Source organism: Macaca thibetana, chromosome 5 (assembly GCF_024542745.1).
Source record: "Macaca thibetana thibetana isolate TM-01 chromosome 5, ASM2454274v1, whole genome shotgun sequence".
Lineage (NCBI taxonomy): Eukaryota > Metazoa > Chordata > Mammalia > Primates > Cercopithecidae > Macaca > Macaca thibetana.
The window spans coordinates 108,849,405-108,862,528 of NC_065582.1; the positions used below are offsets into that span (position 1 = coordinate 108,849,405).

The 13,124-nt window shown below is 36.1% G+C and overlaps 1 protein-coding gene across 1 annotated transcript in view; it reads left to right on the forward strand.

The window, feature by feature from the left end:
* Window positions 1–13,124, forward strand: part of SRP72 (signal recognition particle 72) — a 35,310-nt gene that overhangs the window by 15,347 nt on the left and 6,839 nt on the right. Inside the window, exons 9-17 of the mRNA XM_050792023.1 lie at window positions 548–679; window positions 2,130–2,258; window positions 3,718–3,790; window positions 5,339–5,403; window positions 6,777–6,872; window positions 7,721–7,824; window positions 7,956–8,033; window positions 8,819–8,956; window positions 12,865–12,902. Coding sequence (XP_050647980.1) covers window positions 548–679; window positions 2,130–2,258; window positions 3,718–3,790; window positions 5,339–5,403; window positions 6,777–6,872; window positions 7,721–7,824; window positions 7,956–8,033; window positions 8,819–8,956; window positions 12,865–12,902 — 853 coding nt within the window. The remainder of the gene's footprint in view (window positions 1–547; window positions 680–2,129; window positions 2,259–3,717; window positions 3,791–5,338; window positions 5,404–6,776; window positions 6,873–7,720; window positions 7,825–7,955; window positions 8,034–8,818; window positions 8,957–12,864; window positions 12,903–13,124) is intronic.

Genomic DNA, 13,124 nt, shown 5'->3' on the forward strand with positions numbered 1-13,124 from the left:
TTGTAATATTTGCCTTATCGCGGTGGTCTGGAACCAAACCCGAAATATCTCCAAGATATGCCTGTATTTTGAAGAGAAGTGAGTTACTTTTTATTTATCATCTAAATTCTAGAGGGCATAGCTTGTAGGAATTGTCAAATTAGGTATTTTTGTAGTCCTAATACACTGCAATTTGTGCTGTCCCTTTTTTCCTTCAGAAAGCTCAAAACAAGCAATTAATAGTGGAAAAATAAAACAAATCTTGTTCTCCATTTCTTTAAAGCAGTGCACTTGTTAAACCTTTTTATACCTAGGAAGCCTCCTTTGAGAAGGCTCTAAAAGAGTGGGCGTAGATTCTGGGATAACTGTGTATACAAGTAGATTTGAACTGCAGAGATTTTGTTTACTTCTGTGAACCAAGATAACTTTATATGCATCTTATTAGCTTAGGCACCCCAGTCAGGTAGATAGATTCAAGCTCTCCTGCTGTATTTATATAAAGTTAATAAAAAAAGGAGTAAGTTGAAATCTGAGATTCTGTTAATGGTGGATAAACTTTTTTTGTTAGGACCAAAATGTCTTTGACTCCAAGAAGAAAGTGAAATTAACCAATGCGGAAGGAGTAGAGTTTAAACTGTCCAAGAAACAACTACAAGCTATAGAATTTAACAAAGCTTTACTTGCTATGTACACAAACCAGGTGGGTAATTACCTTTGGTGTCATGGCTAAACCTTTTGTAATATGGTGTATGAGGAGTAATAGGGATATTAGTCTAATCTGTTTATAGTTTTTGTTTGTATTTTGTCGTCGACTCATAAATATATTTTTTTCCTTCCTCAAAATATTATATATATTATTGGCCGGGCACAATGGCTCACGCCTGTAATCCTAGCACTTTGGGAGGCTAAAGTGGGCGGATTGCTTGAGCTCAAGAGTTCAAGACCAGCCTAAGCAACATGGCGAAACCCTGTCTCTACATGGTGGTGCATGCCTATAGTCCCAGCTACTCTGGAGACTGAGGCACAAGAATTGTTTACAGTGAGCTGAGATTGTGCCATTTCACTCCAGCCTGGGCGACAGAGAGAGACTGTCTCTAATAAAAAGAAAGAATGTTATATGTCATAGATTTTATTTATTAAGCAAGTAATTTGCCCAATTTCTTATAAGGGTGTAGGGTTGACACCTTTTAAGGGGAAGAAAACAGTATTCACACCTTTAAATGAGATAACTTTCTCATTACCTTATTTCTAATCTGAATTAAGATAAAATCATCAAAGATGCTGGCCATGATTATAGATTTAAGACCCATCTTTCATTTTTGCTGTGTATAATCACATCAAGTTATAAATGTTAAGGAGGTCAAGTCTAACTCCAGTAAGCATTCTAATTCTAGTTTTATACTCTTTTAGAGCAGAAGTTTTAGTGGGAGAGAGAGAGGCAGTAATTTTTTTTTTGTTTTTTGTTTTTGTGGAGACTGAGTTTCGCTCTGTTGCCCAGGCTGGAGGGCAGTGGCACAATCTCGGTTCATTGCAAGCTCCGCCTCCTGGGTGCACGCCATTCTCCTGCCTCAGCCTCCCTAGTAGCTGGGACTACAGGTGCCCATGACCACGTCCAGCTAATTTTCTTGTATTTTTAGTAGAGACAGGGTTTCACCATGTTAGCCAGGATGGTCTTGGTATCCTGACCTCGTGATCTGCCTGCCTCAGCCTCCCAAAGTCCTGGGATTATAGGTGTGAGCCACCGTGCCCAGCCGAGAGGCAGTAATGTTTCTATTATTTAGAACTGAGTCAAGTTATTCTTAATAATTTAACAAACAATACATATGCATTTTGTTTTTGAAGCAAATGCTTATACTTGATGTGTTTGATTTTTTTAAACAGTTCTAGAATTTAGGCATCCAAGTGAATGTTTAGAATTTCTCCTTTACTAAAGGCTTTTAGAGTTCATAGATTAAATTCAATAAATAGAAATCATTTTCTTACAAGAAAAAATTGAGAATAGATACTGTAAACTGATTCTCTTATCCTCGGCAGTTCTTTGGTTAATATTTGTTTCAACTAATTTTCCCATGTTTCTTTTCTTTCTGGTCATTTAGTGTTTAATTTCATTAACCAGTTTATTTTTGTCGTGGGGGTTGGGTATCTTCTAGGCTGAACAATGCCGCAAAATATCTGCCAGTTTACAGTCCCAAAGTCCTGAGCATCTCTTACCTGTGTTAATCCAAGCTGCCCAGCTCTGCCGTGAAAAGCAGCACACAAAAGCAATAGAGCTGCTTCAGGTAAAATAATTACTTGAATGAGGTGTCAGGCATTTGCAGCCTTGTTTCATTTTCATTGTGTTGTAATAACCTACAAGCATGTAAATTTAATGGGAAAACTAATCAGAAATGTACCACTACACAAATTTCAGTGCCATTTTAGTCAACAGCTTTGTTTTATATAAATTTCTATAATGTAAATATTTGTTATAAATGCTAAAGAATGCTGTTTTGTTTGGAGATCTATTTAACCTGAGTTAGGGGATTGTTTCAGGCAATAACCTGAGTTAGAAGATTGTTTAGGCATGTATAATTCTAGAACATGCTTAACCTCTTTTGCAATTATCTGATCTCCACTGAGTTCCACTCCAGAACCTCAATTATGGAGATACTGACTTTGTTTTTATCAGCCCAAACCAGCTATTATATTGCATATTTAAATTTCTTGAATATAAACTACATTGGAAAGTTGGACAGGTACGATTAGGATCATCCGGACAGACACAATTGCCTAGCAGGCACACTCAGTGAAGAGATACCGCCCCTTCTCTCCCCCCAGCAAAAAAAAAAATCTATTTAGTAATCTTTATTACAGTTGACACTTTGTATCCTTGAGTTTTGCATCCAAGAATTCAACCAGCCATGGATTAAAAACTTTGTGGGGGTCGCCTGGCGTAGTGGCTCACGTCTGTAATCCCACCACTTTGGGAGGCCCAGTCAGGCGATCGTCTGAGGTCAGGAGTTCAAGACCAGCCTTGCCAACATGGTGAAACCCCATCTCTGCTAAAAATACAAAAAATTAGCTGGGCATGGTGGCACATTCCTGTAATCCCAGCTACTTGGGAGGCTGAGGCAGGAGAATCACTTGAACCTGGCAGGCGGAGGTTGCAGTGAGCCGAGATCACGCCACTACACTCCAACCTGGGTGACAGAGCAAGATTCCGCCTCAGAAAAATAAAAAAGCACATTTTGGGGTTGGAAATGTATGATTGCCTCTGTACTCAACATATACAAACTTTAAAAATCATTATTCCCTAGATAATATAACAACTATATACATAGCATTTACATTATATTAGGTATTATAAGTAATCTAACAATGATTTAAAATGTATAGGAGTACGTGTGTAGGTTATACGCAAATACTGTACTTTTATATAAGGGACTTTTGAGCATCCTTGGGTTTTGGAATGCGGGATGGTTCTGGAAGCAATATCCCGTGGCCGAGGGATGATGAATTTCTCTGTTAGTGACTTACAGAAAACTTGACATTATTACACTTACTTTTAGAGCATACCTTTAAGAAAAAAAGTGGGCGTTGAATAAAAATTTTCCCAAGTTAAGATTTTGACCAGCAGCCAGAAGTTTAATATTTTAAAACTGAATTTAAAATCTTATGTAGCTGAGTTAAATAACTGTAATGTATACAATTAGATGTGTAAATTAAATGTGATTTTTTTTTCCCAAAATAAAAAAATAGGAATTTTCAGATCAGCATCCAGAAAATGCGGCTGAAATTAAGCTGACCATGGCACAGTTGAAAATTTCTCAAGGTATTATGGTTTTCATCGTGGTTAAAATATTTTAATGAAAACATGGTTGAAATGATTCTACAATTGTGAACTATGTGATTTTAAGTTTTTTGTGTAATGGTAAAGCATAATAATTACTGTTTCAAACATGCAGCTAGATTGTATGATCTCCAACAGATTTAGTAGTGAGGTAATTGCCCCTTTTCACAGATTATTCCTAAATTATTAGAATGATTCTCAATCTGTGCCTTGAAAGTTCTGAAGCAAAGAATTCCTCTGTTCCAAAAGACCATACGTACTACTCAAATTGCCTGAGTATGTCACATGCAGAAATGCTTATGTCTGTCACTTGGTAATATTTGTATGACTACTTTGCATCATAGTTTTCAGAATTTCTTAGCTTGGCCCTTCATTCTTACTTTGTTTTACACTTTGCCACCTATGTCTTTGGGCTTGGGGAAAGGTAATAGAATTTAACAAGAACTGATGTGTTTGAATCTTAAAACTGCCAGTGTTTTTGTCTGTGGTTTTGATCTAACTTTGAATATCTAGAGCTGTATTGCCCAGTTTGGTAGTCACTAGCCACATGTAGCTATTTTAAGTTTAAATTAGTTAAATTAAATTTAAAATTCAGTTCTTTGATTATGCTAGCCACATCTTAGAAGTTTAGTAGCTATGTGCAACTAGTGGCTGCAATATTGGACAGCAAGATATAGGACATTTACATCATCACAAAAGGTTCTGTCAAACAGCTCTGGTATAGAGTGTGAATTTTCGATGGGGGTGACAATTCGTCACAAAAATCTTAAATATTACAATGGCTGAAATGAAAATTTTATGAGTTGAAGGAGAGGAGTTGGCAGTTAGGGAAAAAATGTTTAAAATGTCCTTAGTAGGGCAATAATGAAAACAAGGTTGAGACACACTGCAGATCTCCCTCTTATCCAATTCTGACATTTCTTTACTTTCCTTCTGTCTTTTTCCTTATTCTTAGCCCTGTCTTCTCTTCTTTGCCCTTTCCTTGATCTTTCCTCCTCGTGTGTTTAGTTTATTTTTTCAAGGATGATTTATTATCTTGAAATTCCTGACAGTCTGTCATGGTTTTTTGTTTCTATTTAAAGACTAGAAATTTTGAGTTATTGAGGTTTGCAGTGAGTACAAAATCAGAATTTAACACCATAGGAAATTTTCCATTGCACTCATATCTACAGTAACATATTTCAAGGCCTTTAGGGAAGGACCCCACTTTCAAGTTACAGCCCAAAAAAGAAGAAATAGAACTCAACAGACTGGGAGTTAAGAGACTTCTTTTCTGGTAGCAGCTCTGCCATTAACTTTCTTTGTGAACTTAAGCAAGGTATATTATTTCTTTAGAGCTCAATTTCCTTGTCTCTAAATGAATAGAGTTCACCATCCCCAGGCCCAAAACTTACATGTTTAGAGATGTTACAAAATATGACTTATGGTTGCTTTCCTAAGGAAAAGTAGTGGGAGGAAGTAAAATTTCTTGTATTTTTTTTCATAATATGTGTTCTTCTATGTAATGCTGATTTTGTTTATTCTCCTAAGGTAATATTTCTAAAGCATGTCTAATATTAAGAAGCATAGAGGAGTTAAAGCATAAACCAGGCATGGTGAGTTTGAAACATTACAAAATTGAAAAGTAGTTGAATTGATAATTTATTTATATGTCTAATGTGTATTCACTTTATTTTTATGTGTAATATGTGTTCACTTTAAGGTAGGAGTAGTAATTATAATAGTAATGATTGTCTGGTGTAAATTTAATTTCATTCTCTGCTCTGGTATTGGTTATTCTTATTCAGTTAAATGTGCCAGGCACTATTTAGGCCTTACAGTATCACTGAAAGCCAACCTCAAATAATCTCAGATCTGTATAGGGAATTTCTTAGCCTAAACCATTTTCATCGGTGTGATTTCTTTAAATTAGAACAGTTTTGTAATAGTGGCCAACAAATTTAGTTTTTAGTTTTCTGATTATTCAAATATTGCAGGTTTCAATCATTAATATAGCTGTGAAAGCATCTTTTCCATAGTATACACTAATTCTGTAGTGCATCTTTTGGACAGGGGCTGTTTTATTCATGTTTTCATTCTCTAACATGGCCTCTGTGCAGTTGGCATTCAGTAAATGTAAAAATATAGTAGTGCTTTCCCTTGAAGATTCATATTTTAAGGATTGTGCTATAATTACTTTACCTTAAAGTCAAATACAGTATATGACTGAAATTAAAATGTTTCTGATATTTGATATATGGCCTTATTTTACCTTTCAAGGAATGTATCCATTTCATTTAAGTTGCTGACTTTATTGGCATAAAAGTTCTTCATTGTATTTCTTTATTATCCTTTTAATATCTATAGAACCTCTCTCATTCCTGATACTGGTTATTCATGTCTTTTTTTCTTTTTCCCTCTGATTAGCCTGACCAGAGATTTGTCAGTTTTACTGATTGTTCTTAAAGATCCAGCTGTTTGTTTCCTTTCTATCCTCATCTCCTACTGCTCATCATCCCCCTTCCCCTCCACTCCAGCTGTGTAGGCCTCCTTCCTGTCCCTAAGCGACACTAGGCACTCTTTTGACTGGCTTGAAGCAGCTCATGCCACGTGGGATTCATCATGAGAGTTCAGCCACTCTATGTATGCCTCACTGATCGTACACTTAAATGTCCAGCAGTGTCTTATTGTATAAACATTTCTAAGGGCTTATTCTCAACCTCTGTAGTTACCAAACCATTTGTGAACTGGCACTGCTTTAAAGGAAAGGTTTATTTTACAGATAACTACCTTCCTATTTGGAAAACACAGTTGTTCATGGTATTTCTAGAAGTAAAGTTACTATGTTCTCTAAAGGGAGTAGCTTTCATGATAAATCAGGTACTAACAGAGAGCCTTTATTCGCTTTTTTTTCAGTGTTTTTTATTTTCAAAAATGGTATTCTGGGAGTGAAGGGAGGATTCACTAATTTATACCTTTGGCTGTGTAGGTGTCTGCATTAGTTACCATGTACAGCCATGAAGAAGATATTGATAGTGCCATTGAGGTCTTCGCACTAGCTATCCAGTGGTATCAAAACCATCAGGTAAACAAATGGAGTAAAATGTTATGAGGGCATGTTTTTACATAAAAATAAAGAGGTAGTAGTGAAAAAATTCAGGCAAACTGAAGTATTACACGTCACTATTTTAAAAGTGAAATACTATTTAGATTATCAAATTCATTTTTTTCAGTATACCAGATCCCAATTAAGTTATTAGAAATAAGCAATGGCTGCAAAATAGAAAAATAGCTCATTTATATTTATTCAAGCTCCTTGCTGTATGTGTACATGTATTTGTTTATGTAATCTCAAGAAATAATAATAGTACATGATTGCATATTTAAGAGATCATCTTTAATAGCTAGAGAACCCATGGGTGGTAGCAATTAGTACAACAGTAATACATGGAATAGTTGTTTATCATGTCTCTAGTAGGAATATCATTATTTCCAGTATGGATCTCTGCATAAGCAGTATCCAACTTAAAATTATACATAACGCTGTGCAGGTGGCATTTTATACTGTTAGTACTGTTAGCAGTGGAAGGGTATCAGTGGTCTGGGAAAGTATTATATTAAATTAATGTTTGAGAACTATGGTGGCATATCTTTAAGATTTGATTATTATAGGGGAACGTTTCCAGTTGTAGACACCAAATATATATAGGTTGTTTTCCAAATTTATCTGTTGGTGATTGTACAGTTAATAATTTGTCCACCTGCTTTCCTCTACATATGTGGATGATTTTGTTGTTTCAGGCATTCAGTGAAACTTAAGATGAGGGATCTAATGCATCGGTGTATTTCTTAAAGGTCTAATGAATATAACTGCATTTACTTGCTAGATATTTAGCTTGAAACTTTTTTTTTTTCGTTTTATTGAAACTGTAGCCCAAATCTCCTGCTCATTTGTCCTTGATAAGAGAAGCTGCAAACTTCAAACTCAAATATGGTCGGAAGAAGGAGGCAATTAGTGACCTACAACAGCTATGGAAGTAAGCTCTGAAACATGGAGTTGTAGAAATAACACATTTATTGCTGCTACTTGATATGAGAGAGTTACTTGTTTATATTACTTTCTCCAGTTTTATAAACAGTTCAGTAATTTTCTTATTTCTTCTTTTAGACAAAATCCGAAAGATATTCACACCCTGGCACAGCTAATTTCTGCTTACTCACTTGTAGATCCAGAGAAAGCCAAAGCGTATCCTTTTGATTGTTGTTCCTTACAGCTCCTCGGTAGCACAATAGATCTCTTCTAATATCTGTGTTTTGACTGGAGCTTTTTCCATTGTAAATTGCAACTAACAAATCCTCCTTTTAACTAGTAAAACCAAAAAATGACAATTTGTTGATCAGTGTGATGAAAAATGCGGCAATAGATCCAACTTAGGGTTCAGTTTCATCCAGAAGCAAAAATGAAGTCAAAAGGGTATAGCGTCTTTTCCTCCAGGTTCAAGTTCAGCAGCAAGGAAAAGAAAAAGCGTATTTTATGTGGGTAGTTTTGCATGATTCTGAAATCTTATTTTCGGATTCAACTACTTAGGTCACTTGCTTATCTCAAGTAGTTACTTGATACGCAAATTCGATGCCCTTATTGAGCTTGGATCATATGTGCTACTCTCATCAGAGTGTGTTCCTAAAACTGAGGTGGGTTGGTGGATGCTAAGCAGTCTCAAGATATAAACTTGATAGTTGTTTTGGAATGGAGTTTGTATTAAGCCACCACCTTGCTCCACATCACTGAGTTAAGGAATAGAGGATTAGATTATGACTCCTCATGTTCTCCTTTCAGAATACTGTGTGTACTATATAATTGATATGACTTGTAATTGTTATTGTATAGAAGATTTAGGAACATTTTTTGCTTTTGTTGAAGGTCATCAAGAAAAGACAGTCTTCCAGTGTCAATAGATATATTGGCAAACGTATATATATAAATGTGTGTGTTTGTGTATATTATGTTCCTGAACTCCTGTTCTATCACAGTCTTAGTAAACACTTGCCATCGTCAGATAGTATGTCTCTAAAAGTAGATGTTGAGGCTCTTGAAAATTCTCCTGGTGCTACGTACATTCGGAAGAAGGGTGGAAAAGTTACTGGAGATAGTCAACCAAAGGAACAAGGGTAATATTTTTCGTTGTAACATTCTCTAATGCTGATTTTAAATTAGACAAAGAATAAAAAATATATTCTTATAGAAATTTTGTATGAATAAAGTTCTAGTTCTCTTCGTTTCTTTTCCATTTCTTTCACTGTGCCCAGCTCTTTGTCCTTATTTCCTTCCCTTTTCCCTCAGCCCAAAATTAACCTCTGGTATTAATTTAATCTATTATTCCAGAAATTTTTCTTTGTGTTTACACACACAGGTGGTTTACGAATATTTTCTTTAGATTAGTTTATTTTTTGTTATTTAGTTTCTTATTTGTTTGTTTGTTGAGACACAGTCTTGCTGTCTCCCAGGCTGGAGTACAGTGGCACAATCTTGGCTCACTGCAGCCTCCGCCTCCCAGGTTCAAGCAATTCTGCCTCAGCCTCCTGAGTAGCTGGGACTACAGGCTAATTTTTGTATATTTAGTAGAGACAGGGTTTTACCCTGTTGGCCAGGTTGGTCTTGAACTCCTCACCTCAAGTGTTCCACCCACCTTGGCCTCCCAAAGTGCTGAGCACTATAGCCAGTTGTTTTTTATAGAAGGAAAATTGTACTGTACTTAGTGTTTTCCACCTTGCTTTTATTTAATGAGTTTTAGAGATCTTTCCACATACTAAAATGTGGACATATTTCATCCTTTTTAAACACTCCATAGGCTGGATGTGCCTTTTTTAACCTATAAGTTATTGTTGTATATTTAGTACATCATTTAGTATATGATTTATTTTGCTGATTTGAAGAAAAGGTTAGTCGGTTTCATTTACTTACAAGAAGTCAGATTTTGACTCTTGTTTGTTCCATTGTCATCTTAAAAATATAGTTAGAGACCTATAGTAAAATGTTTTAAGATTTTACTTTTGACTCAGAATGAATAGAGCATGGAAAAGATAAAACATTTCCTTAGCTTTGTGACTTTCATAAGTTTTTATTACTTTCTCCTTTTTTGAATGCCTTTTGAAATCTAAATTTTTCCCTAACTTAAAAAAAAACTCAGCAACAGTGACTGATTTCTTCCTAACAAACTCTGCATTTCATAAAAAGTATTGTCGTTCTCATAATAACTTCCAAAACTTTTAATAAGGAATTGGAGTCTCAAAGAGGTTACATTGTTCCAAATTCCATTTCATCTTACAATTATAAATTCAGTTGGATTTCTTAAATGGATTTTCAATTAAGTATGTTTACTATTTTTTTTTTTTCTCCACCAAACAGGGTTGGGTAACAACTAAGAACATACAGTTCCTTCTTTAGCCTGGCATAGTGGCATTTGACTCTAGTTCCCATTACTAGGAGGCTGAGGCGGGATGATCGCCTGAGCCCAGGAGTTTGAGGCTCCAGTGAGCAGTGATTGCGTCACTGCACCCCAGCCTGAGTGACAGAGAAAGACCCCCATCTTTAAAAGTTTTTTTTTTAAATAATCATTCTTTTTGTTGTTGTTGTTGTTTGTTTGTTTGTTTTCTTTTTTGAGACAGTCTTGCCCAGGCTGGAGTGCAATGGTACGGTCTCAGCTCACGGCAACCTCTGCCTCCTGGGTTCAAGCGATTCTCCTGCCTCAGCCTCCTGAGTAGCTGGGACTACAGGCACCCGCCACCACGCCTGGCTAATTTTTGTATTTTTAGTAGAGACAGGGTTTCACCATGTCGGTCAGGCTGGTCTTGAACTCCTGACTTCAGGTGATCCACCCACCTCAGCCTCCCAAAGTGCTGGGATTACAGGCATGAGCCACCGCACCTGACTTCTTTCTCTTTTTTCTTAGACAATCATTAAGATATACATTGAATTTTTAAGCTTTTAAGTTTAAAAATAGTATTTTCATTAGGCATTATTAGTGCTCTTTATCTTACTAAAAGTTAGTATTTTGTTATACTAACTTTTGGATGTAAAGGTTTAGTTTCTTTTAACAATACACTATGTGATAGGTTTATGCTAGGTGTTGACCAGAAAATAAATCATGGTACTTGCTCTCAAAAGAACTTGAGCCCTGACGTGGTGGCTCATGCCTGTAATCCCAGCACTTTGGGAGGCCGAGGCAGGTGGATTACTTGAGGTCAGGACGAAACCAGCCTGGACAACATGGTGAAACCCCATCTCTACTAAAAATACAAAAATTAGCCAGGCGTAGTGACACATGCCTGTACTCCCAGCTGCTTAGGAGGCTGAGGCAGGAGAATCACTTGAACCCAGGAGGTGGAGGTTGCAGTGAGCCAAGATCGCACCACTGCACTCAGCCTGGGTGACAGAGTGAGACTCCATCTTAAAAAAAAAAAAAGGAACATGAGTCTAGCAGAAGGAAATATATTTAAACAATAATTGCAATAAAGATTGCACCTGCTGTGATTGTACAGGGCATAGAGGAGTACACCGGAGGGAATAGTCACTTCTTCCTGAGGACAGTGGGAAGTTAGGAAAGGCTTCATGGAGAAGATGATTGTGTTGACTCTGAGGAAGATGAGGACGAGGTAGGCAAAGGGTGAGCTAAGGCAGAGAAATAAGAAAGAGCAGAGAACCGTTGGGAAATTTTAGTATGGCTGTGGAGTATAATTTGTAGGGAGACAATTTAGAATACTATTGCACACTCTGGGTAAGAGATGAAACACTCAAGTAAGATAACAGTATGTTACATTTCTTGTTTGGGGTATCCTGAGGGAACTTTCACAATTGAATGACTTGTAGAATGAATTGTTGCTGTCTCATCTTTAGTTCACTGTTTCATATTTCTTGAGTTATATCACATAAGAATATATAGAGAGATGTATTTTTATGTTTTTCTCTGTTCACTAGAGCTTTCAGAATGCTTTTTTTTTTGAGATAAGAGTCTTGCTCCGTCACCCAGGCTGGAGTGCAGTGGTGCAGTCTCGCTCACTACAACCTCTGCCTCCTTGGTTCAAGTAATTCTCCTGCCTCAGCCTCCCGAGTAGCTGAGATTACAGGCACGCACTGCCACATCCAGCTAATTTTTGTATTTTTAGTAGAGACGGGGAACTCCTGACGTCAGGTGATACCTGCCTTGGCCTCCCAAAGTGCTGGGATTACAGATGTGAGCCACTGTTCCCAGCCACTTTCAGAATGCTTGACAATTATTATTATTATTATTATTATTTATTATACTTTTAAGTTCTAGGGTATGTGTGCACAACATGCAGGTTTGTTACATATGTATACATGAGCCATGTTGGTGTGCTGCACCCATTAACTCGTCATTTACATTAGGTATATCTCCTAATGCTATCCCTCCCCCCACCCTTGACAGTTATTTTGAAGTGTTAATTTGTATGCCCTTTTTAGTGCCTTTTTTGGTCAATGTACTTAATACATATTTTACTTACATTAAAAAATTAATAAACTCACAGGTTTAAAATATGAAAGATAAAAAAGTATAAGAGTAAGTTAAAAGTCTTCCATCCGTGTCTACCCACCTCTCTCCCAGGGCCATAACCAATGTAACCTGTTTTGCATCTCCTTCCAGAGATAATTCTTTGCATGTATCTGACCTACACGTGTTCTTCTGGCAAAAAATTTATTCTCTAAAGTCTTGCCAAACATAGAGTAACTTACCAAGGGATTGTAGATATTCATGCTTGTGCAAATTACTTTTTACATAGACTTAATGTGTGCCACTGAAAAAAATTTTTCAATGTAAACAATCTGTTTTTGAATTGTCACCTCTGTTTTCTAAAGTACCTTCCAAAAATTATAGTATCTGAAGCTTAATGGACTTTAACCTGAATCAAATCTTAACTAGTTTGTTAGCTTTGGTGAGCTGATACCAAGTCTTAAACCATGTTTATGATAAGTGCCCAACTAACTCTTACAGAGCACTTAGTTAATGCTTTATAAATATTTTATCACAAAGATGGTAATGATTTTTTTTTTCTCTTTGTAGACAGGGAGATTTGAAAAAGAAGAAAAAGAAAAAGAAGGGTAAGGCATTAAAAAATCTTTATAAATTTTCTACAAGATAAATGTTTGATTTTAGCCCCATATAGAAATATTTGGACATAAATATACTGCCCTCTCTTATATCTTTGAAAACTTTTTATCTTGACTATAGCTAACATTTAATTTTATTCTATTACTTTAAAGATTGCAATTTACTAGTTTGCCTAGATTCAAATTGTTGTTCCCTCTTTTACTCTGTGACTG